We start from the raw sequence: 27550 nt of genomic DNA, 5'->3' as shown, positions 1-27550 counted from the left end.
TGCAGACTAACATTTGATCATTGTTATCCATAGTACCATGTGCATGCAGGCATTCCCTTATAGCCTCAAGGCCAAAATCATTAGGGATGCTTGTAAACAGATTCTTGATATCTAATGTTACCATCAATGTTTTCCTCTGTAGATTTTTACATAAAGAATCTTGTTTTAAGTCTTGTATCAGCCCATATGAGTCTTTCAAAATTGTTGGAACTAGATTCACCAACAGACCTAATTTGAACTGTATAAACACTGAAGCATTCTCTGTCACCCAATGCCTGCCAGACACTATGGGGCGTAAAGGAGGTGGATGTAGCCCTTTATGCATTTTTGGGAGCCCCTTGATTGCAGGTATCAAGGGAGAATCTATTAACAGAAAATCATACAGGCATTTATCTATGCACCTGCTCATTAACAAATCATATACAGTATCATGCACTCCCCTCACTAGAGATTCTACTTGCGATTTGTCTATTAACTTGTAAGCTGAATCATTGCTTAACATTTCACACATTAACTCCACATATAGGGAAGTGTCCATAGTGACCACCCCTCCTCCTTTGTCCGCTGGTTTAAATACAATCTCATCATTATCACAAAGTTTTTCAAGACAGCATTTCTGTGAACCACTTAAATTAACATAGATGCCTTTATGCTTTTTCTCTTTATAATATATATAAAAGTCATGCTCACATGAGCGCAAAAAACACTCTACCATATTAGGCATAGGTGGCATAAATAAACTTTTCCTTTTGCAAACCTGCGATTCATAAGCTAACTCATTATTTGTAGAATCTGAGAACAGTACCTTGAGTGATAGCTTCCTCGCAAATAAGCGAAGCGCTATCAAAGTTTCAGAAAGCTCACTTCCTCGGGAAGGAATGAACGATAAGCCTTTGTTAAGAATGGATTGTTCATCAGCGGTAAATTCTCTGGAAGTAAGGTTAAAAAACAAAGTGTTCAGTTCCTTGTCTTTCTCCTTGGTTCCGGTGTTTCTCCCGAAAATTTCCTCTTGCCTCTGCCTCTGCTTGTCGAGCGCGCAGGCGCTCTGCTTTTGTATGGGAGCGGGAGGTTTAAAGGAAGAACAGATGTAGTTAAGCCTGTAACTGTGTTGCCATCAAATTTCGGTCTTGCTCCTAGCACTTCATTAATTTTTAAGCCCTGTTGATTGCATGGGAGAGAAACATTGGTAAGGGGTAGTTCTCTATTTGTCATATCACCCATGGGCTCTTTATTTACAGAAAGTTCATTTAATGTGTCAACATGAGTTATTGACTCAGGCGTATTCATTTGGGAAGCACCAGTTAGGTTAGCGGGTTCAGCTTCATTTCTGTTGACCCTCGGCCATACAAAAATACGGCCCAATTGAAAGTCCTGACAATCCCGCTTCAACTTTTTAAGCTTAATTTGCTCAAGTCTATTGCTGTATTGCGTAAGCTGCCTAAGCATGTTATTAAGTTTAGAAACACAAAGTTCACTTTTATAATTTGATGTTAAACTTTTATGCTCACCCTCCACCTTGGCAATCAAGTCCGCTTCAATGGGAGAAAAATACTCTATTAATAAATTAATATACTTGGCTCCAAAATCAATATTCAGCTGCTGCCATCTTCGTAGTAGTTCCGGGTGGCTGTCCCCATAGCTTGGCATACACAGGACTCACATGCCACGCGGAACTACCTTAAAATGCAAACAAGCCTCCATGTGTCTTCTCTGCCATATGAGCCGATGGAGTTTGTACAAATCATTTTCCAAAGTTCTCAATAACCCATAGAAATCCTGTAGATTCTCAGTATCTTGCATTACGATATGTGGAGCATTGCATTTAATATCAAAATTAAGCAGAGGATTTTCCTGCTGGTGAAACAAATTGTTCCAGTCCTCGGTACCGCTTGTACCTGCCGGATTATAGTCAAGCTCTATGTTGAGAGAATCCATCGTGTGCTGGTCAAAAAAGCAAATAAATAGTAGAAGTAGCAGCAACAAGCAGAAAATGACCATCCAAAGGTTCCTTCCAACGCCAGATGATGAATAAGTAGAATGAGTAGAAAAACTGCAAGGAACCACCACGATGTAAAAACGATAATTTATTTTAACAAGGAGAACAAGCACTTTCACGCACCACCATGGTGCGCTTCATCAGGTTACAATCAAAATTAAAACTTCTGCCCTTATATACAAAATCTTCCACCAATCATTCAATTAAGAGCATCAATTAAGGCAATCTAATGAATTATTTTAAAAGGGAGACAGCATCTCACTATGACTGTGGCATTTTAAGCAAACATATAGTCCATGAAAAACTTTTTATGGTGTACTTGAACTATAACCAAAGAATAAAGAATCAATTTAGAACCATAGATAGATCTATTATGAAAACCTATAATAATTAATATTTAATCTAAACATCAACTTTAGTCCCATGTCCTATCTTTCTATATAAAATTAAAAAATAAAAATAACCACCAAATCAAAAAGGATTCAAAGTTTACTCAAGGTTTTTTTTTAATGTCAAAGAAAACAAGGGACAAGATACCAATTTTGTATCTCAGTCATCTGAATCAGTTTGTTAAGAACTCAAAATTCCGGATGGTCATAGTTTAGTACAATCTCCATCTTCTGCAGAAGGTTGACTGGGTGTGCTCCATAGACCTCCAAGATGCATATTCTCATATCAAATGAACATATGTACTCAGAGGTATTTGCACTTTTGGCTCGGGGCCAGTCATTATCAATTCAGAGCCCTACCCTTTGGTCTTACCACAGTCCCCAGAGTGTTCACCAAGTGTATGAAAGTGGTAGCAGCTCATCTCTGACTGCACAGATTCAGAATGTTTCCTTATTTGGATGAGTGGCTCCTCAACTCTCCAACCACTCATCTACTCAAGGAAACCAGGGATTACTTACTTCATCTGTGTCAATCCCTGGGGATCATGGTCAATCTCCCCAAGACCCATCTTCAGCCAGTTCAAGTCTTGGGCCATATAGGAGTTTGCCTGGACACTATCAATCAGTTGGCCTTTCTGCCACAAACAGAATTTATACTTTGAGGCTACACGTCAGTCAGATCTTGTGATATCCTTCTCCTGCAGCAAAACTGGTATTTCAAGCCTTAGGTTCTATGCCTGCAGTGATTACTCTTCTACTCACTTCTCACCTTCACATGCAAATTCACCTGTGGACTCTGGCAGTACAATCATTGATTCATCAAAAACTGTTGAGTCATCCTATAAAACTTTTCTTGGGTTTGCAGGATCTCCTTATTTTGATAGATCACGTCCAATGACATTTATTGGGGGTGTCCCTTTATCCTTCCTCCCCCAAAGGCCATGCTGACCATGGATGCAACCCAATTGGGGTGGGGGGGGCATTTCTTGGGATAGACTGTTCAAGGCTCATAGTCCATAGAAGAGACCAATTTGCTTGGAAATGTTTTAGAGATGAGAGTGATCCTGTTAGCATTACAGGCCTTTCAGCACTGGTCTTGATAGCATTGCAGGCCTTTCAGAACTGGTCCTGTTGGTGTTGCAGGCCTTTCAGAACTGTCTCCCTCTAGGGACAATTGCTTTCCAGCCAGACAATATGTTAGTAAAATGGTACATCAACAAACAAGGGGGAACCATGTCCTACCCCCTTTGCAGAGAAACAGTGAGAGTTTGGAAGTGGGTGATATCTTCCATCTGCTTTCTAGTAGCAATGCACATTCCGGGGAAATCCAACATTCTATCAGACAAGCTCAGCAGGGCTATTCTGATGCCTCACAAGTGGTCTATTAATCATACAGTGGCGGAAAGGATCTTCCGCAGATGGGGTCAGTCTTGCTGCAATCACTTTGCCTTGCCCCTCAACAACAAGTGCAGCAGATTTTTTGCCATAATTCCCCCTCAGGGTGAGCACTGAGAGATGCTGTACTCCATGTTTGGCCATCTGGTCTCCTGTATGCTTACTCCCCCTACCTCTAATCCCCAAGTTTCTTCAGAGAGCACTCCAGTTGAAGAGCAGGGTTATCCTCATTGCCCACTTTTGGCTTTAGTAAGTTTGGTTTCACTACCTTTGGTATTACTTTCTGTGTCCTTCTTGGACACTGGTCCCCAGTCCAGACCTAGTATCTCATCCTTTGTGGATAGCTCATTTGGACATTATGGACCTCAAGTTGACCACATGGTTTCTACAATTCTGATGATGACTAGACAGTCCAGGCTTTCTTCTGTGGTTTACCATATTTTATTATTTTCCCAGAAACCTGTGATCTTGAAGATATATAGGAGTAAATGGAAAAGATTTTCCTTTTGGGCACAACAGTGACAACTAGATCCCTGTACTGCTCCCATTTCTGCTGTTCTGGATTTTCTGGTCTCGATTTTTCAAGGAGGTGCTAGTTTTTCCACCACCAAAGTTCAGCTAGCTGTCCTCTCTAATTATCACACTGAAGATAATGCTTCCCCTTTAGCTTCATTCAGACTATGTAAGGACTTCCTTAAAGGCACTTTTCTGCTTAGGCCTCTAATTAAAGAGCCTATTCCACCTTGGGATCTCACAGTTGTGTTAAAAGCTTGGTTCAACCCCCTTTTAAACCTTCAGCTAAATCTGACCTCAAATTTCTTTCTTGTAAAACTATCCTCCTTGTGGCTATTACTTCCACCAGGCAAGTTTCAGAACTCCAAGCACTTTCTTCAAAACCACCATGTTTGATTTTCCATAAAGATAAAGTTACTTTACATACTAATCCTTTCCACCAAAAATAGCTTCTGAACTAAAAATCAACAAGGTCATTCATTTGCCAGTGTTCTTTCCAACATTTTCCAGTAAAGAAGACTTTCAATTTTTGGATGTACATAGGTAACTTCATTTTCACCTTCATAGAATGAAAGATTTTCAGAAAACTGACCAACTCTTTGTTTTCTTTGCCAGTCAAAAATTGGGGAAAAAAAAACAGTATCTAAAGATACCCTTGCTGGTGATGGACAGGTTGACAGACGAGATCAGACAGAAGTCCCCGTGGACTATGATGTTTGCAGATGACATTGTCATCTGTAGTGAGAGTAGGGAACAGGTGGAGGAGACCCTGGAGAGATGGAGATATGCTCTAGAGAGAAGAGGAATGAAAGTCAGCAGGACTAAGACAGAATATATGTGTGTGAATGAGAGGGAGGATAGAGGAATGGTGAGGATGCAAGGAGTAAAGGTGGCAAAGGTGGATGAGTTTAAATACTTGGGATCAATAGTTCAGAGTAATGGTGAGTGTGGAAGAGAGGTGAAGAAGAGAGTACAGGCAGGATGGAGTGCATGGAGAAGAGTGTCAGGAGTGATTTGTGACAGACGAGTAACAGTAAGAGTGAAAGGGAAGGTCTACAAGAGGGTAGTGAGACCAGCTATGTTATATAGGTTGGAGACAGTGGCATTGACGAAAAGGCAGGAGTTAGAGCTGTATGTGGCAGAGTTAAAGATGTTAGGATTTGCACTGGGTGTGATGAGGGTGGACAGGAGCAGGAATAAGTATACAGAGGGTCAGCCCAGGTTGTAAGGTTTGGAGACAAAGCCAGAGAGGCAAGATTACGTTGGTTTGGACATGCGCTGAGGAGGGATGCTGAGTATATTGGGAAAAAGATGCTAAGGATGAAGCTACCAGGTAACAGGAAAAGAGGAAGGCCTAAGATAAGGTTTATGGATGTGATGAGAGAGGACATGTAGGTGGTTGGTGTGACAGAGCAAGATGCAGAGGACAGGAAGAAATGGAAACAGATGATCCACTGTGGTGACCCCTAACAGGAACAGCCGAAAGAAAATGATGATCTAAAGTCACCCTTGCTAAATGTATATCAGATTGTGCTACTTACATTTACTCTTTGAGAGGTTTATCTTTGACAAGGCATCCACAAGATCAATCTGCTAGATTTATGGCCTCATCTCTTGCTTTCCATTGATGATATTTGTGCTGCAGCCACTTGGTCCAGTGCTCATACCTTTATCGTTCATTACAAGTTAGACATCATCTCCAGCAACAGGGCTGCTTTTGGTTCTGCTGTACTCCAGAATATCCTTCGATGAGGGCCATCCAGTATTATTGCAGCTGGGGATCCTGCCCCATACATTGAGGAATGAATGAAAATGACAACATCAGATTAAAAGTTATGTACTCAGCATAATCCAAGGCAAGTACAAATATGACTCAGTCATTGTCCATGCTGGTGTGAATGACTTGAGACGTACCTCCCTGGATTACACGAAAAGAGACATAGAGGAGCTCTCTGAGCATGTAGCCCAGGCCGGTATGACCCCGACCTTGAGTAGCATCTTACCCTCACCAAGGATGATGCCACAATATGAAGACAAGATGATCAATTTCAACAATTGGCTTAAGTATTGGTGTCATTCAAAGGGGATCCAATGCCTGTCAGCCTGGAATGACATGCTCGACAAGCCACAATGCTTCGCTAGGGACGGCTTGCACCTGTCACCCCTGGGCTTTCGGATATTGGCAAAGGCTCTTGCCACCCCCCATAGTGCCTTTTTTAGGCAAGGCTCAAAAGACAAACCCACCTCCATAGGTATCACAAGGGATAAGAAACTAAGAGTAATGCTACTCAATGCCAGAAGTCTAAACCTCAAGATGCACTCGCTCGAAACTCTCTTTTGCATGGAGAACATCGATATCGGTGCAGTAACAGAAACCTGGTTCAAGGCTCCCGAGAGCACCCCAGAACTACCAGGTTATACCTCATACCGTGTTTTTCGGCCCCAAAACTTGGACCGAACCACAAAATAATGGGGAGTATCAATATTCGTCAAAGATACCCACACCTCCAGGTTGGTGGCACAGCACAAAGCATCAGAGACTATCCATGTGCAACTAACAGTGGGTAAAACTGCCTTCCAGTTTATAGCCTGCTACAGACCACCCTCCCAAACCCAGGAACCCCACTTGGCCTTCCTGAGAACACTGGAAAATATGAAGGTCTCTCCAAACACCATTATATTGGGCAACTTCAACTACCCAAACATAGACTGGGAGCATTACTCTAGCTCCAACACCCTAGCCCAAAGGTTCCTAGAATTTATAAACTCAAATGCTATGGAACAACTTGTTACCACTCCCACAAGAGAGGAAAACATACTGGACCTGATCATCACCAACGTGGCGACTCTATGCTCCAGACCAAAAGTGTATCCCTCACTGGTAAGATCAGACCATAAACTAATCTCACTAGATATTCACATCCCGACCCCAGCCCCTGCCCAGAAAACCACAGTGAAAAACTTCTCTAAAGCAAATTTCACACTCCTCAAAACCGAGGTGGAATCCTTCAAAGCCCCCGGGCCTGTGGAAAATATGGCCCAGACCGCAGAATCATTTATAAACGCATTCTATGAACACCTTCAGGAATGCATGGATCATGCAATCCCAAACAAAACCAAGACCCAATCCTCCAAAGGCAGGCGTCCTGTCTGGTGGACCCCAGCCATAAACAAACTATACAATAGAAGGAGGAAGCTACTACATGATAGAGCAAAATCCCATAAAGGGAAGGCATCTCTGATCAGTATTAGCAAAAAACTGCGGGCACTCATAAAATCGTCTAAGGCCAGCTTCGAGAGAAAAATTGCACAGGACACTAAGGATAATCACAAGGCTTTCTTTAGTTATGTTAGGAACCTGGGTGGGAATTCCCAGATATGCTCAGAATTAGTCCAAAATGACAAAAAATACACCGAACCCACAGACATTGCCAACATCCTAGCTGACAGGTTCAGTGCAACCCCCCCGCCCTTCCCCACCAAAAGGGCAAATATCTATCCCAGCAGAGTGCTGCCCCCCTGACATCTCAGATGCTCAAGTAAGAGCCACTCTCTCCAAAGCAAAAAACACAGCATCAATGGGACCAGACGGTGTCCCGGGCTGCGTCCTACATGAACTCCAAGAACTACTAAACCCAAACATAAAACTACTGTTCAATCTCAGCCTTACTACAGGATATGTACCCAAAGAGTGGCGTACAGCAACAGTGGTCCCTCTCCACAAAGGTGGTGCCTCACCGGATCCTGGAAACTATCGCCCCATAAGCCTGACTAGCTTGGTCTGCAAAGCTATGGAAAGGATCATCATGGACCTCATAATTAAAGATATTGGGGACCTACTGACACTGGATCCTACCCAGTTCGGGTTTGTTAAGGGCAAATCCTGTCTCTTAAACCTGGTCGATTTCTTTGAAACAGTCACCAAGGCCATTGACGAGGGGAAGGTGGTCCACACAGCCTACCTGGACCTCGCAAAAGCCTTCGATACAATACCCCATTCAGGCATTATAGATAAGCTCACCAGCTTAAATATAAACCGCTATGTCACTAGATGGGTTGCAAACTGGCTCAAGGACAGATCCCACATGGTTAGAATTGCTGGAGCCATGTCAGACTCCAAACCAGTTACAAGTGGCGTCCCACAAGGCTCAGTCCTGGGACCTCTCTTGTTCGATATATATTTCTGAGAGGTACAGGCCAACACGGAAGGACTGTGGCTGACCAAGTTCGCAGATGACTGCAAACTGGGCGCCATAATCAACTCTCCAGCTGACACAAGCATCCTACAAAAGGGCCTCATAGAAACAGACAACTGGTGCCAGAGCCATGGCCTCAAGCTAAATGCCAAAAAGTGTATAGTCACCCCCTTCGGCAAAAACAAAGTGCCCACAAATTACCACATAGATGGTAATCCATTAAGTACGGAAGAAGTAATTAGGGACCTGGGGACCCAAGTTGATAGCAATCTCTCATTCGACAACCACGTGGCCAAAGTGGTTAGAAAAACATTTTATATAGCCCACCTAATCATGAAGGGATTCACATCTAGATCAGTGGAGGTCATCGTGCCTCTTTACTCATCCCTCATCAGGCCCTCATTGACTCTCTTCAAGAGGAATCTTGATGAGTGGCTGGGAGATCGTAGATTTACTCCGGGTATCACTTCTGCGTCACTGTTAGACAGAGGCACAGTATACTAACCTCGAAAAAGGGCATAGCAAAATTCATTTAAAATGGGTGGCGAAAGCCAAACACACTCTGGCTAGGCTTGTAAATGCCCGAGGGCAGATAGCCTAGTATGAGCCTATGAACCTATAAATATGCATCTGTGTTGTCCGTTTTCATTCTTTCTCACCTTCCCAGACACCTACCCACTTTTCTTTCTTTGGCAGTGACCTGATAAGTTTTTTTTTTTTTGAGGAACCACTGTTCCTGTTTGAGCCACTATGCTGTTCCTTTCCTTTTTGTAAATTATATTCTAGACTATTATATAGTGACAGCAAACTCAATCGGAGGTAATAGTGGCAAGGGGCATTGTGGGTAAGGGGAGGAGCTCAAGAGTTGGATCCAGGAGTCTGGAAGCAAAGTGGCCGAGTCGATTCTGAAGTTGGATCCAATATCCATACATTGTGGAATGAAAATGGACAATATAGATGCATAGTTATGATGAATATATAACTTTTAATATTATCCAAATACTCCCTTATTTTCTGTTGGGCACTCTGCAGTAACACCTTTTTTTGTTACCCCTATTATGAAACACTTTAATACTTGTCATCCCTCTAAATAATTCCTATTACTTATTAGCCATATTTCTTTCTTTTTTTATTAATATCCTATTTAATAGTCCATTTTCATTTTATCCCATTCACTAGCTAGCACTTCTAAAGAAATTTCTGTCTTCTCTAATATCTCTTGAATAATTTCCACTACCCATTCATTAAATTCCTCAGTTTTTAAAAAGTAGGTGGTAAATCACCAGTGTCGCATTTTTATTTCATTACCCTGCATTTTTATCTTAGTTTTTATCAATGCATGATCTGAAATAGTTATTGGGTATGTGCTGAAGCTTTCAATCAAAAGCATATGTTCCCATGAAATATAATCATCTATAGCCCAATTATTGAACCCTGGGGAATAATATTTAAATTCTGAGTTCCTACTACTGATTTCACATCTTCCATACCAAATATGTTCCTAAATTTCTCCAGACATCTACCCCCTTGTTATATTTTCCCTTCTAGAACCCCCTGACACATCCTCAGTATTGCAGATGAAGTTCCAGTCTCCACATATAAATAATATTTCCTGTTGAAAGCTGATTATTTTTCTCAAATTTTAAGTCCCATAATACTGTTTTTTTGTGGAATTTAAGTACATGCTATCATAATCTTCCTCCTTTGCCAGTAGTCCCTTACTATAACAAATCTACCAATGTTGTCTTTCCCCCTACCTATCATTATTGGACCCCATCTAGCAATCAGTATTATTGCTACTCCTTTCCTTGATATTCTGTTGAATATTCATCCTGAAGTTCTTTCTTTATAAAATTCACATGCTCATTTCTTTACAAATGTATCTCCTGCAGCATTGCTATTCTCACTGTACATTTATTAATTTAATTTAATACTGTTTCCTTTTTGGTTATAACTGTAAGGTCATTTACATTCCATGATAATATGGATAGCATAGTCATTATGATAAAAACCTATTCTTCCCAGCTAATATACATGACAGTTTTTGAATGCGAAGTTCCAGCTTTTGTCATAAATGCATACACTCATGTTTGGCAGGCTGTGCTTTTTCATTTATTGTTATTTTCATTTAGACCTATGTCATATTTTTAAGACTTTTTCTATTAATGAAAACCCTCAAACAAAAAATAACACATTTTCAGAGCACTCACATCCCCCAACTTACAACAACTATGCAAAACAATGTACATTTTAAAAAAATTAAATTTAATTCTCCAGATACAAATAGTTGCCCCAAATTGACAGCTGATTTCCTGAACCTTGTTAAGCATTTTCACAGACAGGAAAATTATCTTCTAGTTACAATTAATGTAATTGGTCTCTACACACCCATATAGTTGAACAGGGGTGTATCTGCTACTTCCCATTTTTTTTCTGATGTTAATAATGTGGGTTTTTATCATAGAGAGTCTTGAATTCTTTTTGAAAAAAACTTTCTTCTGTTTTAAGATGATTATGTTTTGCAACTTAAATGTATAACAATGGGGTTAAATTTTTATCAGTTAATAAAATTTTATGAGTTAGTTGATACAACACATTTATGATAAACCACTTTTTTGCATGGGTTCCTATCACCATCTCGAACGTTGAATACGATATTGTTGACGCGAGAATGCCGAAAGTGCAGAACATCAAACGGGTAAATGGAAATCTCTTTAAGGGGAGATTTCCATTTACTACAATGTAGCGCTGTCTCGGAGTTGATATATTTAAGTAGCGGGGGTGTGGGGGGTGCAGGGAGGCTTCCTCCCCTGCCTACACCCTTTAGGGTTTTTTTTTTTTTTTTTTTATATTGGCATTCGAAAATTTAATAGTTAGATCATTTCAGTTCGATATTTTGTGATTCGAACTATTACATTTTTGAAATGCTGATATAGACCCTTTTTGCATAATGTGTTATTAGAAATGATACAACACATTTATGATAAACCACTTTTTTGCATAATGTGTTATTATAAATGATAGTATAATAATTTATTTCATTCTTAACAGTAGTAAGACTGATTATTACAGCTTTTCAAACATTAAATTAGAATAATGTGGAACTTTCATTTATTTGTAATATACAAAGAAAGTCAATTAAATATTTAGATGTTTTGTCATATTCTAAAGGAGAGAAACGATAGAAAATTGTATTTAAAAAATACATAGCAACCAACAGTTTTTATAAACCAGTACTACTCATCTCCTATATCTGGTAAATTCTTTAGCACATTGGGAATTTTGTCAGAGCCCAAAGAATCTACTCCAAAGACAAGGAATTTTCATGTTCATCCACTGACATGACAGAGAGGTTAAATAGCAGAGGCTATACTTCAGAAATCTTGACTGTTTCTTATAGCAGAGTGGCCATTAATAGAGTAGAATGATGAAAGGGAAGTATAACTAGAGGATCCAATGTTGTCTATTTTTGTTCAGTTCAATGCATGGATTGTCTGACAGGCTCTGACATTGTCTCTGGTTTGGAAGCTTTTACAGTGCCAGGGCTCGGACTCCTCCCCTACGCATAATTCCTTGTACTCCACTGCCTTCCTTCAGATCTCATTTGCCACGTATAGCTGCTAGAAATGTATACGAGGGCTCTTCTTTGTATTTTAATATTTTTTGTTGCATTTCAATTTCTATTTCCTCCCCTCCACAGAGAGCTTTGTTTTTTAGTTATAGTATTGTTGAGTGTTTTCTGCATATTTACAGGATTGTTATTAATATCATAGTTTTTATAGCATGTTTTGTAGTTATTAATGGCTTCAATTGTAGGTTAGGGTTTAAGATTAGTAGTTTGATATGATTTTCTAATTGTAATTTATATTTATGCAGCATAAGAGTTTTCTGTGTGGTTAAAGTTGTATTTTCTGTTTAGGCACTGTGATAGTTCTTAGTAGAGTAATGATGGAGTCCCAAAGCTTCAAGAAATGTGTTGAATGCATATGTAAAAATTGACCCCAAAAGATCCACACGTAAAGTGTGTTTACTGTTTGGGTGCTGCCTATTTAGATGTAGACTGCCAGTCGTGCAAAGCCTTTAGTTCAAGGACCTTACAAGCCTAGAGATAGGGGCATCCTCTTTAACTGGACCTGCTTTTGCTTATCCTGTAAAGAAAGTGGACAAAGTTAAATTGAAGGATCTGGGAAATGATAAAGATCCCTCTGACTCTGACTGAAACAAAAGGAAATCTTCTGAAAAAAAAACAGTTATCTCTTGGAAAAGGTCACCAGATCTGACAGTTTTGGATGGTCCCAAGCCTAAAGCAATGCATACGTGAGACCATACAGCCTCTCAGTACCTCTCTGGATCTCCTAGGGCCAGGTTCTCACCAGAACCGGTAAGCCCATGACTGCATTCCCCATCACTGCAGATTGTCAGTGGCTTCATCCTGTAGGTCATCTCAGAGCATAACAAGATGTTGATAGGATGATACTGACATTTCTCTAGATGCAGATTCAGCTTGAGTTTCTCTTGGTGCCTTCCTGTGCGAAGACACCGAGTATCAGCCCAGCTTCGCCATCACCCTTTTTTCCAGTACTGGTTCATCCCATCCTGATACTGGTGACCCTGGTTTCTGCCTATACAGAGGCATCTTCATCAGTGTTGACAGTCCTTGTCACTTTGACACTGACTAAATCCCTTTCTGTTTTGATTCTGAGGTTGTCAGTTCAAGAAGAGACTTGGAGCCAAAGTGTCGGTGCCAAGGCATGAGGGGACACTTCTACTCAGAGTTTTTTGGATCCTTCCCTACCCCTCAGTGCATCAAATCTCAACAGCTTGGATCCAAGGTCAGCTTTGGGGTCAAGATGGATCAGACCTGAGAAATCTCTTTTGTCCTTGGATGGGAGTAGGTTCTCAAAGCTGATTGCATCTTTGACCTTCAAGTTTTTTTATGGGGGTCTTGACTTACCTAAGGAGAAGATGCCTTCATCCAGTTTGGCACCACCCAAACCCAGCAGGATCTAGCTTCTTCTTCTCATCTTCCTATTAGACGGGGATAGTCAGAACCATAGACTGTCCAAGCCTTTTGCTATATCAGCTCCCAGTCTGACTCTGAACCTTCTGATTCCCCACCAGAACTGGTTCATAGGAAACAGACATGCTAATGGAAATATGTAGACTCAACACCAGAGTCTGGTACAGATTGCACTGAATGAGAGGAAGGTGAAGGCTCTTCAAGAGCCCCCTCTGAAGACACCAACTTTGACAAAATCTTAGAATTGGTGAACTAAAGGGGGGTAGTCAACCCAAGATCCTTCTCCCAATGAGTCTGTGCTGTTGGAAGCTTTTGGCTGTGGCCCATCTTTGGCCTAGATGGTATCTCCTGTTTACCCTGTTGTTGACCTCATGGCACAGCAGGCATGGCAGGATCCTGATATGATGGGACCTATCCCCAAGAAATTAGACAGGATTCTGAAAGCCCCTAAAGATAAAAAAACATTGGGGCAAATGCCCTCCAGTAGATGTGATGGTGTTCACAGCAACCATGAAGAAAGAGTTTCAGCAGAAAGCCCATCTGTTTATCCCCGAACAGGGAATTCAGGGAGATGGACAGATTTGGAAAGTGGACTCATGCCTCAATGATCTTTTTTTCTATTAGGTCCCTGAATTACTTAGCCGATATGACAAGGTTTCAGAGAGATTTAGTGAAGGAACACTCTAAATCACGGTCTGGTAACTTGCCTGTGGATGTCCAAAAGATGCTGGACTCCTAGCTGACCACACTTTAGTCGACTTCCAGTGTTGACATTTGTCTGCTATCCAGTGCAGCCTGATGGTTCTGCCAGAGCAGCAGGTACCAGCATCAGTCCGCACTGCCTTGCTGAGATGCATCTTTGTGACTTTGCAGAAAGCTTTAAGGCATCCTTTATTAATGCCCCATATGATAGTTCAACACTTCATGGACCCAAAGTCAAAGACATGTTAACCAGGAGCCAGAAAGATAGTAAGACTCTCTCTCTCTGCAGTTGACATCTGTTTTTCCACTCCTCAAAGATCCTTTTTCAGGATTCAGAGATCAGGGAAAAAGTTCTGGCTTTGGAAGTCACAGAGTCCTTACCAAGTTCTGCCTGGTGATAGGCCTCCTTGTGACAGAGGGTGAGGTAACTCCAATGGACGTCACCCAATGGGCAGAGGCAGACCACATTATCAGAGGTTTTGTGGTCCCAAAAGCCCTTCCAGCATCCCTGAAGGGTTATTCAACTGCTGTACACTGGAGAAGTCTGGGGATGCTTATCTCTACACTCACTAGCCTGGAAAAGCAGCAAAGCATTAAAATAGATTTTTTTGGGTGTTAAAGGTAAATCCAGAGGTTATTCCATTCCATTTTCCCTTCCATCCTAGAACAAGAGAAAAATCCCTGATGCTCCATCTAGTTAGTGGGAAACAGCAGCATTAGAGATATACAAGCTGCTAGAGAAAAGAGTCCATTCGGTACCCTGAGAGTCCAGAGTCTATTTAACATTCTTTTTAGTGCCAAAAAAGACAGGGGACCTAAGACCAACTTTGGACCTAAGCCATCTCAATCAGTTTTGTAAAACAGACTAAATTCCGGATGGTCAAAGTACAGTCCAGTCTACCTCTATTGGGACTAAAAAGAATGTTGAATAGACTCTAGACTCTAACTGGTCTCAGGGTACTCATCTCAAGGACGCTTACTATCATGTGAAAATAGAAAAGGAATCCAGGAGATTTCTCCACCTTTCTGCTGGAAGCCAATCATTATCATTTCAGAGCCATGCCTTTTGGTTTCATCACAGCCCCGACCATTCACCAAGATAATAGCAGTGGTAGAAGCACATGTGCATCTTCTTGAGATCCCAGTTTTTCACTATCTGGGCAACTGGCTCCTAACTTCTACTTCAGAACATCTTCTCAAACACCATCTGGATCTGGATACTAAGCCTCCCACAACACGGAATCTACTTTCTCTGTCTAGTAACAACACAAGTTATTCATCTCCCATATACCTCAGCAAGGCTCCTACTCCAGCCTCTGGGATTTATACCTCCCTTGATCCTAATGGTAACGATGGCTGGATATCACATGAGAATGCTTTAGTGGACCCCAGTGGTTTAATGGTCCCAAAATATTCATCCTCTGCATGCCAAGATATGGATCAGATAAACCTGCAAACAACATGTGGCATGGTGAATAACATCTCCTTCGGCTGTCACAAGATGCCATTTTTACCCAAATTCACAGTCAGCAATAGTAATCATGGATGCCTCACTTCTAGGGAAGGGGGAGCATTACAAAAGGAAGATGGTCCAAGATACCTGGTTACAAACAGAGGCCAACCTACACATCAATGTCTTGAAGATGAGGGTGGTCCTCATAGCATTACAGGCTTTTCCGGATGCTCCTGAAAGATTAAATGCAGATGTGCTGAAGTCTGATTACTGCACTGAACTTTGCAGTCTATAACCTTTTCAGCACTGTATTATGTGCAGTACTAATAAAATAACCTGTCTATATAACAGACGACATGTATGGTAATGTCACAGTTTACAGGGTTTTAAGGTACCAGATTTAACTTCTCAGACAGCATAGATGATGTTCTCCAGTGTACCAGATCTAACAAAAAATCAGATCTAACATCATACACTTTCAATGTCCTTTATATACATTTTTCTTGTGCCATTCAGATTTTGTCCATGAAACAGTCTGTTAATGTTAATACATTTGGAATGTATGCAGTCTGTTGATAAGCTACTTTGTGTTTTGTTTCAAGGTGAATTAAACTTTTAGGGGAGTTGTTCCTGTTTCTGTCTCTGATACTCCCTGCACCTGGTTTCTTACCTGCAATTTTCCTTGAAGCTTGTACCAAGTACCGGACATTCTGTAATACATACAGTTGAATGCCAAGCCTCCATATTTCTAACTCAGGAAAGTTTAACCCTTTTGTGCAGATATGCTAGCAGACAGAAATGTGCATGCATCTAAGTGACTATATTTTCCTACATATATTTTAGCAAATGGAAGTGTACATGGACTGTTATATTTTACTACATATATATTTTAATAAACAGAAGTGTATATGCACTGTTATATTTTACTACATATATATTCTAATAAACAGAAGTATATATGCACTGTTATAGATGTCTAAATATATGTCTAACAGCTCCCCCAAGGGGGTGAACTCCATACAGATGGACAGTATGATGGTAGTATGGTACATCACCAAACAAGGAGGAACGAGCTCTTATACTTTATGTTGAGAGGCCATGAGTGTTTGGCAATAAGTATTGTCTTCATGACACTTTCACATAAGAATGCATGTCCCAAGGCCAACCAATGTGCTAGCAGACCAGTAGAGTGGGGTTGTTCTAGCTTGCTATGAGTGGTCTCTCAATCCAATAGTGGCAACAATGATTTTCAGCCACTGTGGCCAACTATGCTGCAGTCTGTTTGTCTTCTGTCTCAGCAACAAGTGCAGCAGTTAATTTGCCATGATCCCTTCATAGGATCAGTTGCTGAGGGATGCTCTAGTCCAGTTTGTCCTCTGCGTCTTCTTTATGCATTTTTACCTCTACCCTTAATCTTCTTCTTTCGGCTTTTTAAACTGGTTAGGGGTCGCTACAGTGGATCACCTGTCTGCTCATGATTGGCAATGGAGTTTTACGGTGTTGAGTTGCCAACCCGGTGCCCAACCTTCCTCAGAAGGCACACACACAAGCATGTACTCACACCTAGAGCCAATTTAGAGTATCCAATCCACCTACAGCATGTCTTGTGGGAGAGAACTGGAGCACCCAGAGGAAACCCACGCGACCACAGGGAGGAAATGCAGACTCCGCACAGAAGGCACCTCAGCCAAGGATCGAACCGGAGAACCTCTTGCTGTGAGGCGGCAATGTTAACCACTGCACCACCGTGGCTTCCCTACCTCTACCTTTAATGAGCAAGTTTTTTTTTCAGAAAACAAGACAGTGCAAGGCCAAGGTTATCCTTACTGCTCATTTCTGGCCTCTGCTACAGCATCCCCAATAGATGTTAGATCATTGTCCAGATCTTCTGTCTCACCCATCTTGACTGCCTCCTCCAGACCAGAAGTCCATGAATCTAACTGCATAGTTTCTCTAATTCTAACCACAGTCAGAGTTGCCAGGCTTTGTACAACAGTCATCAGAATTATTTTGGCCTTTCAGAAGCTGTCCACAAAGAAAACATACCATAAAAAGTGGAGAAGATTTTCATATTGGGCTACTTCTAAGTGACTAGACCCTTTCTGGCATTCCAACCAGTTTAGAATTTCTAGCAAATCTCTTTGATAAAGGTTCTACTTATTCCACTATTAAGGTACAGATGGCAGCAATGTCAAATTTCCATACTGGTTACAATGATTCATCCTTGGCATTCCTAGAAGTTACTTAAGCCTTTCTGAGTGGGGCCTTTCTTTTACAGGCACAATCAGAGATATAGTACTTCCTTGCAATATTATTATCATGCTAGAAGCTTTGACTCAACCTCCATTTGAGCCTGCAATCTCTACAGACCTTAAATTTCTCACTTGGAAGACAATTTTTCTAATAGCAGTTTCTTTGGCCAGAAGAATTTCAGAATTACAGGCATTTTCTTCTAAGGCTCTGTATGTGATATTCCACAAAGATAGTTTTGCTGGGAACCAATCCATCCTTTGTCCCTAAAGTAGCATCAGAAGCAAATTTAAATAAATCTATAGAGCTTCCAGTATTCTTTCAACAGCACTCAAAAAAGGGAAATATACTTAACATATGATAGATGCTCATCATCGACTCAGATTCAGAGTCCCTGATCAAAGGGGTGGAAGGTTGGCATAACGGTTAAGGTGTTCACCTTACAAACACAGGGTCCAGGGTTTGATTCTCAGATGGGGTAAATGGCTAGGCTTAAAATGGCCCACAAAAGCAGTTAGCCTAGTATGAACCTATGAATTCTGTGTTGCCTTCTCTAAACAAAGGTTGGGGAAGGCTGCCACTGAAGTAACACTTTCACGATGGCTGTCAGATTGCATTTCTTTTATCTATAATAAGAAGAATTTGATATTGGTATATAAACCAAAAGCTCATTCAACTTGAGCAGTAGCTACCTCAATGGCCTTTACAAAGAGGATGCCTGTTGAGGATATTTGTGCAGCAGCACCTTGGTCAGCAATTTATACTTTTGTCTCTCATTGTAAGTTGGACATACAGTCCAGATCACATTCCTTATTTGGTTCCACCATTCTCAGGAATATCCTTCCTTGATACTGCCCAGAAAGATATCTTGGGAATCTGTCCTATACACTGAATTGTATGAAAATAGACAAGACTGGATACAAAAAGTCCAGTTCAACAGCCCTCCCTCCTACCCCCTTCTAAATTGAAACCTATAGCTTCAAGATTACTGAGTGGCATACACTTTTCACCCTGTCTGTGTACTCCCCTATTGGCTGTTGTCATTTACCTTTTCTGTGGGTTTTATGGAATGTATGGGGTATTCTGTATTAAAGAAAGTGGTGTACTTTCAAGGCAAGCTTTATCTGAAGGAAGGGAGTGGAGAACAGGGAATTATGGGTAGGGGAGGAGTCAGAGCCCTGGTACCATAAAAGCTTCCCGTCGAATCTGACAACCCATACACTGAACCAGATAAAAATCAGAGAACATGGATCTATTATTATGGTAAGTATATATATATATATATATATATATATATATATATGTATATGTATATATATATATATATATATTTTTTTTTTTTTTGCTACCAAATCTTAATTTCTTAATTTGCAAGATATGTAAGTTGTCATAAGATTAGAAAGTAGAATAACATAGAAAAAAAACATTTGTACATTGTGTTGAGTGACTGTGGTCTTGGCGTATTCTTTCTAGCGCCCCTAAGATTTCTTTCAAGAATTCATTGAGCTTAATGGGCTGGTTGGTCAGTTCTGCGATACTTCAAGAGATGGTAACCCCCTCTATCAATATCCTCCCATTCAAAGGTTGTTCTATATGCCTTTGTAGGCACTTAAGAACCACACATTCTGTTAAGGACCATATATTTAGAGTGCCTAATTGGATCTACTTTGGAAGCTCAAACTTTCAAAACTTTGAACTTCATATGGTCAGGACCATAACATCGAAGTTTTGAAAGTTCAAAACTTCAATAAAGCCCACCTGCACCCCCACACCCTCTGCTAATTAAATATACCAACTCAGAGGTTGCACGACAGTGAAGAGAACGGTAAATTTCCCTTTCCGCACTGTACGGCAATCTCCATTTAAACCATATGAAGTTTCAAAACTTCGATCTTGTAGTCTTAACCATATGAAGTTTGAAGTTTTGAACCTTCGGGCTTCCAAAGTAGCCTAATCATAAGGGATATTGTAATTCAACAGTGATCTGTGTTATTATTTGTTTATATAATAAATATTTCTTGCGGCATACTAAGATGAGGAACTTGATTAGAATATGAGAACACATATATTTGTAATGTTTCAGTTACTAGCTCTGTAGTATTATATTTTTAGAAGCACATGCAGAAAATAGTGGCCTTCTAAATTTCTTTTTAAATATTACTCCAACCACTCAGATTTGTATTTAGATGTATTTCATATTTGAAAAGAAAAGGACACATTTTTGGGGGAGGGGGAAGGAGACTTTTCAACTCAATGAATTAAGCAATGAATTGAAAATGAGACTTTGAACATTAATTTTATTCAATGAATTTTCATTAGTGGACTACATTACCTGTCGATATATTAGCTTTACTTATTTATTTAATTATTATTTATGAGTGGCTCACATAATATTGTATTTATCCATCTGTGGCTAATTAATAATTATTTAATAATTGCTTTTATTGTCAGAGGGGTTGTTTAATTGGTCCCCTTTACTGGTGTCTAATAGGTTTCTTCTGTTTTTAAGCTTTGTGTGTTTTTGAGTCTGTAACACTTACTACATAATTCCAGGATATTAACTGAGCTAAAGAAATAATTTTATTTATTTCACATTTGCTAACCGGGAAAGTCTGACTTGGAACAAAGCCAATTTTCAGAGGAGGCCCGGGGAGAAAGGCTCCAGATGCATATCTTTGTAATGTGGGAGGAAACCGGAGCACCCGGAGGAAACCCACACAAACACAGGGAGGACATGCAGACTCCGCACAGAAGGCACCCCAGCATCGAACCGGAGAACCTCTTGCTGTGAGGCGACAATGCTACCGCTGCACCACTGCGCCGTCCATAAATAAAATCAAGATAAATTGTTGTGAACAGCATGGGGATGTTTATAAAGTTAGGAGGAAAAATTTGGCTTTATGGTGGTGCTGCATGCAGAATGAGGTTGGTGATCATCACATTTGGTGGAAGTGTATGGATGTTTATAGATTCTGGGTGAACTTTCAGTACCACACTCTATTTTTCTCTGATTAAAGGAGTTATGATGCATATTTCACATTTTCATACTTTTTACAGACCCATTCCAATAATTCTGACTCTATATATCCCACAGTGTTAGTTTCACTTCATATGCTTACCAGGTCATGTCTGCTTGCAGATGCTAATTTGGTCCTTAATGCTGAATGCCCAGTTTGTAATATTGATATAATATAGACTATTGCTAATATTAATAACTTAAACAGCCAAGCATATCTCTCGATATGTTTATCTTTCTCCCCACACATACTCACCATACCGTCACACTCCATGCATGCAATTTAAATGAAAATATGGATGATATACCGCGGTTATTATTTCATTGACTTACATATACCTGATCATGTTAGCGTCCACGTCTCCTTGCTTCCTAATGTTGATAGTACCATTTTTGAAGTATTACTTTACTACACATACATTGTTAATATTTATAACTGCAGAGGGTAAAAAAAGAGGGCTACCCAGTTAAGGATGAGTGCATGGCACCCCCCCCCTTTGTGTGTCATTTCTTACAAAGATTCTCCAGAATTTCCAGAAAACCACAAATTTTAGGCAGAACAGGCCAAGAATATGAGACAAAAGTCTGGACATTCTGCGAAAATCTGCACATTTGAGAGGTATGCTGCTCTACCAAATCAGCCAGCCAGAAACAAAAGAAAGAGTCTAAGGCATACCTCTCAACTGTTCATATTTTCACATAATGTTTACATTTTTGCCTCATATTTGTGGTCTGTTTCTCATAAAATTTGTGATTTTCTGGCAAATCACTGAAGATTGAAGTCACTAATTAGTGACACACATTTGAGTTTCAGACTTTATATCCTTCAAAAATACACACTAATATAAAACCTTTCATTCTAGCTAGTTTCAAACTTTATAACAGCAATTTTTAAAATCTATCCCTATTTTAGACCTTTGTCCACCCATTATTTAGGCTTTGTCTACATTTCTTACACTAAGAGGTTGAGAGGTATGGTCTAAGAGGAAAGCAGGAAGAACTACCCTGATGGAAAAAAGGAAACAACCAGTGCCTCTGGTGGGAAAATTATTTTCATTTTTTTCTCTTCAAAGGGATTAACTAGGTGAAGGGGAAAAGTTTGTGCCTGTATTTATAGGAGAAGAGGCTACAGCCTCCACTTTATGTTAGAATACTAAATAAAGTACTGACTTGGCTGACGTCTAGATAAACCATAGTGATTTCAGGAAAGCTCAGTGGGAAGATGATACCCTGCATGAAGGTAGAGTCAACATAGAAAAAGGAGAGAGGGAGCGAAAAGAATAGGATAGACTCATTACACGCACCTACTTTGAGCTAATAAATGACCTTCTGTGTAGAGTAATCAAACATTGAGAACATACACTGCTGCAGTTATTAAGTCAAAAATCTTTTAGAATACTTGTAGTGAAATTAACACACAGCCATTTTTGGTTGGTTATTTAAAAATAAACAAAATAAGGGCTAGGCTTTTGGTTCAGTTTTACTGGCCTTATACTATGAAGTACATAAAGAGCTTTTGTACTACCTGACCTGACAGAACCCATCCCAGGATTTAAGAATGCTATGACAGTGTTGGTCAGTGTAAAAATCCCTTTTGAGCACAGAGTAATGAATATTGTGAGTACACTTCTGAAATCAAGTAATGTCCATGGGTATATCGTGGTAATTATAGAAAAACACTTTTTGAGGCAGCATCTCTGTAAAGAGTCAATGCAAAGTCTGTAGCTAAACAGCTAGTATTGCTCTTCGTAGGGTAAGCATTTCATGAGAAATTCTCACTGACTAGCCAACCCCCATTCATATCCAGTGTAATGCATGGACTTTGCCAGTCCTTTAAAGCGAAATAGCTAAGGGCATCTGTGTATCACCCTCAAATGGATTCTCAAATTGAGCACATATGAAAAATTTTAAAATCTATGTTGCAAAAGGCTGTAGAAATAGTGGGGGAAGAGGAACAACTGCTGTCATATCTTCGCTGGCTTCATATTATTGAATTGATATATGGCCAACACCTCAAGGCTTGCTAGATATAGCAAAATAAACATGGGAGGAAGAAAATGCTTCATTTAAGAGAGAAACATTGCATTTTTCAGAGCTACAGTACTGATTAAGAGCTGTAATGCCTTTAGTGCGACAACATATGTAGACTGGGTAGCATCCACATAAGAGAATGTATAACAGAAACAGTCGCCAGACAGAGTTCAAAACAGGAAATAAAGTACTTGTATTAGTACCTGCTATAGAAAGTAGGATTCTTGCAAAGTTGCAAGGCCTTTTTGAAGAAACAGAGCATGTAATGGAACTGAATTATAGGGAGAAGTAAGCATGAGAAAGGAAAGCAGAACAGTAATAGCACATAAATGCAGAAGCGTAGCTGGCTCAGTCAGCGCCCTGTGTCAATAACACAAGCCTGTACCCCACCCCCTCAGCATTTAAAGTGAAAATCAAACAACAAAAAAAACTTCCATGTAATAACCTGATCACTACAGCAACTGAGTTATTAAAGTTGCATCTATACCCTCCAACTAGCTCTTCCACTGAGCAAAAAAAAAAAAAGAAAGAAAATCTCCAATAACCTGATCATTACATTGTAGCGATCTGTTTATTACAGTTAGAACCACACACCCCCAGCTCTTCCACGGAAGCAACTGCAGAAAATACATGGGGATATTACTTGATTCCAGTTTGTGTCCTCATAACATTCTTAGTAATCTTTTTGAGTTAATCTGAATGTCTGCTACACTGCATGGATGGCCACAGGCAAGTCACTTGGACAGAACCAGACGACTAAGAAATTATTCTCATTTCCAAAAAAAGTGGAGAACAAAAGTATTAAAATTCGGCTCTTCCAAAACAGATCTTGTGATTCACTAAATTTTGTTTCAAAATATAACAGAACCTTAATAACTGAACGTAGAGCTCACTCTTTCAGGCCTATGGATACCTCTCAATCTCTTAGCACAATAATTCTGGGCAAAACCAGAGGTAATGGGGTAAAAAATGTCCAAATTCAAGGACAGATTTTAACCATTGTTCTTATAGATTTAGAAAGTTTCTAAAATAACAGGTTTTGGATTAACATGCATTTTTTGAAGGATGTGAAGTCTGAAACTCAAATGTCCGTTATTATTGTTTAATGAATTTAATCCTCAACAATTTGCCAGAAAACCACAGATTTTATGAAGAACAGGCCAAAAATATCACACAAAAATCTGGACCTTATGTGAAATTCTGGACCGTTGAAGAGGAATTGGTCTATGACTGTTTCTCAAGCTTTTTTCAAGAATGCATTCTTGGATGATATTGTGCAGCTGCTGTGTAGGCATCAATGAATATTTTTTGCAAGGCACTAGAAGTTGGATGTGATCTCTTGATCCATGGCTTCCTTTTAGTGCCAGATTTATCCAGGGCATTCTTTCATGAGGATGTATCCAAAAGTTTAGTTTGGGACTTGGTCGTAGAAGTAAAAAGGCTAGAACTACAGTCCCAGGTATGAAAGCTGCATACTTACCATAACGATATATCTGGATTAGCAGTTCTATCCTAATTACCATTTCCTTCCTCAGAGTCATGCAAATGATTGTCTGATGAGTTTTTGCCCCATGTGACTCTTTCATGTCTATGAATGCTAGTTAGCTGAATGGCAGTACTAGATAACAGTGGAGTGCTAGTAACACTGCACAACTAACCTTTTTTGAATACCTTCAGCCACTGTCAAAGCATATTCCATGAAATATTTATTTTATTCATTTATTTTTATTTTATCCTTTGTTCACCGGGTTAGCCCAACTAGGCCAATAGCACCTTTCTGGGGAGACCCAAGGTGGTATTTGCACTCTAGGGGAAATTTTTGCCAGAGCATTGGGGGCCTTCCCTTAATACGGAGATTTCAGTTGGTATGTAATGGCATGATAGTATAAAATATATATAGATTACATTTTGTATTTAATGATAGGACTTGTTTAATGCATCTTGAAATCAATGGTAAGGAGTAGCACTTTGTCGTTTGTCATGAGATGTTCCAATATTTCATGGCAATAGTCTACTACATTACTGTAAACACAGTATTTGTTTCCATCTGTCACAATGTATGACATATTTTCCTTATCACATAATATTGTCTAATCATTTTTTCTAGCTACAACATCCATAATGCCAGAAGAAAAAGGAGCAAGACTGACCCCACAAGGCATTTCATATGATACAGTCCCTCACATTGTTAATGCAGATGGTCAGTACTTATTTTGTAGAACATGGGAACCAGCTACTGAACCAAAGTAAGTCAGTGTTTAAAAACACTATGATTCCTAATAGCAGTTTAACTGAAATGTTTAAATACATGCTATCTTACTGACTGGTCGTGAAAAGTTTGCATGTTTAAGAAGAACATTCATGTAAATGAAGTTATACCTATGTGAGAATTTGTCTCTAATTGCTGCATTTGTAAGAACTAAAAAGTGCTGACATATTTACAAAATAATGAATATTTCAAACATCTGGTAGAGCCTGCCATACTTCTGTCATTTTGTTCAAGATAGATTCCATCCCCGAGAAGGTGTAATCTTTCTAAATGGCAATATTAATGTTGTAGAAGTAAAAGGAAAACCACTGATTCAGTATGAAAAATACTGAAATGCATGGATAACATATAAAATTAATAAATGGAACTACCAAGTATTATAAAAAATTTTGGTTTGTTAAATTCCGTGATAAATGTCAGTGTAGCAACAAAAGTGCTAGGGTCAAATTTCAAAGCTCTGAAAAGGTGGGGATTGCTAAGAGCACTGTATTTAAAATTCTTCCCTCTAATAATTTTTCAAGTGATGAAGTAAGCAGAGAAGTCAAAGCAATATGATTATCTCCCCATCTCCCCTTTCCAAGTCCTTTCTGGTTCTTTTAATAGGTTCATAGGTTCATAGGTAGGTACTAGGCTATCTGCCCGAGTGCATTTATAAGCCTAGCCAGAGTGTGTCGGTTTTCGCCGCCCCATTGATTAATTAACTAATCCTCTGTCAAGCAGAGTCAATGAAGTTATCCCAGAGGTGTATTTTCTGTTACTCATCCACTCGTCAAGGTTTCTCTTGAAGAGTGTTAGTGAGGGACTCTGCCTAATGTAGTTTGGAATTTTGTTCCAAAGCATGGGGAGTCTCTGTGACAGGAATCTATCCCTCCAGCATGTTCTATTTATTGTTGTGGCAAGGTTTAGCTCACTAGAGCATGTGGCACACAGTGACTTGGATTTCTTTAGGTGGAGCATGTCCATCAATTCTGAGTTGGACATGGCTTTGTAATTCAGGCAGAGATCACCTCTGAGTAAGCGATATGCCACTGAGTACAGCCAGAGTTTTTTCAGTCAGGCTGCATAGGACATATGTTTGAGGCCAGTAATCCTCTTGGTGAGGTAATTTTTGTGGTCTTTCCAGCTGTTGGAAGTGTCTTTTGATGTACATCCCAAATGGGGCATTGTATTCCATGATGGGTCTGATGAGTGATGAGTAGAGGGGCACTATAACCTCTTTATTTCTAGATGCGAACCCTTTAGTAATTAGATGGGCCACATAGAAGGATTTCCTAACTACTTTAGCAATAAGATTGTCAAAGGAGAGATTACTAACTACCTGGGTCCCCATATCTCTTACTACCTCCTCTGTATTAAGGGGGCTGCCACCTATGTGGTAATTCGTGAGTGTTTTGTTTTTCCCAAACGGGATGACTATGCATTTTTTGGCATTTAGCTTGAGGCCATGACTTTGACACCAGGTGTCCATCTCAGTAAGGCCCTTTTGGAGGATGTCCGTGTCAGCCGAAGAGTCAATTATGGCTCCCAGTTTGCAGTCATCAGTGAACTTGGTTAGCCATAGTCCTCCTGTGTTTGCCTGTACTTCTGAGAAGTATATGCCGAACAGTAGGAGTCCCAGGACCAAGCCTTGCGGGACACCCCTTGTGACTGGTTTAGAGTCGGACCTGGAGCCCGCTATTCTTACCGTGTGAGTTCTGTCTGTAAGCCAGTTGGCAACCCATCTTGTGACATAGGGGTTTATGTTCAGGCTGGTGAGTTTTTCTGTAACACCTGAGTGGGGAATTGTGTCAAAAGCCTTGGCGAGGTCAAGGTATGCTGTGTGAACAACCTTTCCCTCGTCTATGGCCTTGGTGACTGTCTCGAAGAAGTCAACCAGGTTTAGTAGGCATGATCTGCCCTTAACAAAGCCAAACTGGGTCAGGTCAAGTGTTTGGAGGTTCCCAATGTCTTTGTTAATAAGTTCCATGATGATGCGATCCATAACCTTGCAGACCAGGCTAGTCAGATAGTTACCAGGGTCAGTTGTGGCCCCCTCCTTTGTGGAGTGGAATAACCGTTGCTGTGTGCCATTCTATGGGCACGTAGCCTGTGGAGAGGTTGAGGTTGAACAGGGTGTTTAGGTGGGGGGTTAGTTCGTTCTGTAGTTCATGCAAGACGCAGCCTGGAACACCATCTGGCCCTATTGACGCTGTGTTTTTGGCTTTTGAAAGGGCAGTTTTCACCTGTGCGTCTGTGATTTTCGAGACACTACACTTTTCCAGTATTGTTGTGGGCCTTTTTGGGGGTGAGAGGGGGGTGAAGTTTGCACTGAATCTATCTG

The 27550-nt window shown here is 40.2% G+C and overlaps 1 protein-coding gene across 2 annotated transcripts in view; it reads left to right on the top strand.

Moving 5' to 3' along the window:
- Positions 1-27550, top strand: part of MGLL (monoglyceride lipase) — a 1112320-nt gene that overhangs the window by 128112 nt on the left and 956658 nt on the right. For both annotated transcript variants that reach the window (XM_044078543.1, XM_044078544.1), the window contains one exon: positions 25069-25207. In XM_044078543.1, coding sequence (XP_043934478.1) covers positions 25069-25207 — 139 coding nt within the window. The remainder of the gene's footprint in view (positions 1-25068; positions 25208-27550) is intronic.

Source organism: Protopterus annectens, chromosome 7.part1 (genome assembly GCF_019279795.1).
Source record: "Protopterus annectens isolate FY-2018-M chromosome 7.part1, PAN1.0, whole genome shotgun sequence".
In the NCBI taxonomy this organism is placed as follows: Eukaryota; Metazoa; Chordata; order Ceratodontiformes; family Protopteridae; genus Protopterus; species Protopterus annectens.
The sequence above is the reverse complement of the archived record's forward strand: the minus strand, read 5'-3'. Positions and strand labels throughout refer to the sequence as shown.